General features: G+C 35.7%; 1 protein-coding gene across 1 annotated transcript in view; it reads left to right on the top strand.

Moving 5' to 3' along the window:
* The window catches only part of ITPR2 (inositol 1,4,5-trisphosphate receptor type 2), a 596492-nt gene that overhangs the window by 166306 nt on the left and 429177 nt on the right, over nucleotides 1-1009 (top strand). The window contains exons 12-13 of the mRNA XM_023738100.1: nucleotides 121-220; nucleotides 968-1000. Of these exons, the coding sequence (XP_023593868.1) occupies nucleotides 121-220; nucleotides 968-1000 (133 nt within the window). The remainder of the gene's footprint in view (nucleotides 1-120; nucleotides 221-967; nucleotides 1001-1009) is intronic.

Raw genomic sequence — 1009 nt, 5'->3', positions numbered from 1 at the left:
TGAGTCAAATATTAGTCTAACATATATTTATATTCATATCATATGTGATAGTATAAATATTTACTATGAAAGTGTCTTAATTTTTATAGTCTTTTTTTAAAAATGATATTTTTCTTTTAGGAACTCATATGTTCGGTTAAGGCATTTATGTACCAACACATGGGTAACCAGTACCAGCATCCCCATAGACACAGATGAAGAGAGGCCTGTTATGTTGAAGGTAAATGTTGCTAGGAATGGTTTAATTTTCAACAAATGCTTTGTGAATAGGATTGATAGTAATATATGTTCCTTACAATCCACTTTCACTAGTATTAGAGATTATTGCAATTAAGATCATTAAACACTCGTCTCTGCAAATTGCTTAATTTAGGTCACTGAGCTGAATGTCTGTGATTCAGGGGGATGCAGCCCAGATACCATTGGTTTCTTAAGGTTCAAACTCCTGCTGAGAATTTGCATTTCTAACAAGTTCTTTGCTGAGAATGTGCATTTCTAACAATTTCCCAGAAAGTTATACATAAGAATCACCTGGAGATCTTGTTAAAATGCAGATTTTGATTCAGTATATCTGGGGTGGAAATGCAAATTCTCAGTAGGGGTTCTATCCTGAAAGAACCCTGTTGGAATCCCTGGATACCAAAAGTGTGGTAGCAGCATGTATGAGAGGAGAAGCTTCCAGGAGTGCATTTTCTCTGTTGAATCTGAAGCAAATGATAGGTGTGAAAGAGATACGTTTCCTGTGGGGCTTTGGGATCAGGGCAGGAAATGGGCACCGAAAACTTCTGTGTCCCTACAAGCTTTCATGATGTATGACACACATGGGAATTGTGTTTGGATTATCTACTCTGCCTTCTATTTTTTGAACTCTGCTAAGATGTGTTGTTGCTCAAAGAATAATGCATAATTATTTCAAAAAAACAAAAACAAACAAAAAAACTAACCTTAATGGAAAAACCCATTGCAGATTGGAACATGCCAAACAAAAGAAGATAAAGAAGCATTTGCC

This window comes from Trichechus manatus, unplaced genomic scaffold (assembly GCF_000243295.1).
Source record: "Trichechus manatus latirostris isolate Lorelei unplaced genomic scaffold, TriManLat1.0 scaffold00112, whole genome shotgun sequence".
Lineage (NCBI taxonomy): Eukaryota > Metazoa > Chordata > Mammalia > Sirenia > Trichechidae > Trichechus > Trichechus manatus.
This window is presented reverse-complemented; position numbering and strand designations above follow the sequence as displayed.